Source organism: Eurypyga helias, unplaced genomic scaffold (genome assembly GCF_000690775.1).
Source record: "Eurypyga helias isolate BGI_N326 unplaced genomic scaffold, ASM69077v1 scaffold43391, whole genome shotgun sequence".
Lineage (NCBI taxonomy): Eukaryota > Metazoa > Chordata > Aves > Eurypygiformes > Eurypygidae > Eurypyga > Eurypyga helias.
Window position 1 is genome coordinate 1 of NW_010233550.1, and position 224 is coordinate 224.

At 69.2% G+C, this 224-nt stretch overlaps 1 protein-coding gene across 1 annotated transcript in view; it reads right to left on the reverse strand.

Moving 5' to 3' along the window:
• Positions 1-129: 129 nt before the first annotated feature.
• The window catches only part of LOC104517186 (heterogeneous nuclear ribonucleoprotein H-like), a gene marked incomplete at its 3' end in the record, with an annotated part of 6079 nt that continues 5984 nt past the window's right edge, over positions 130-224 (reverse strand). Inside the window, exon 12 of the mRNA XM_010161765.1 lies at positions 130-222. Within this exon, the coding sequence (XP_010160067.1) occupies positions 130-222 (93 nt within the window). The remainder of the gene's footprint in view (positions 223-224) is intronic.

A 224-nucleotide genomic window follows, 5' to 3' on the forward strand; every position in this document is an offset into this window, starting at 1 on the left:
CCCCTGCCCAAGCGCGCACGGGACCAGGCTCAAGGCGGGAGAGGGGTTCTGGAAACGCTCCTGCGCTCCAGCGGCAACACAAACGCGGAAGAACCACCGGAAGGGCTCAGCACTGCTGGCTCTACACACCACGCCCAGCAGGACCCAGCTGCTGCTGCGTCCCACGCTCCTCCGGAGGCTTCCCGGCCTCACGCAGGAGGGCTGCCCGCAACAGCGCCAGCCCT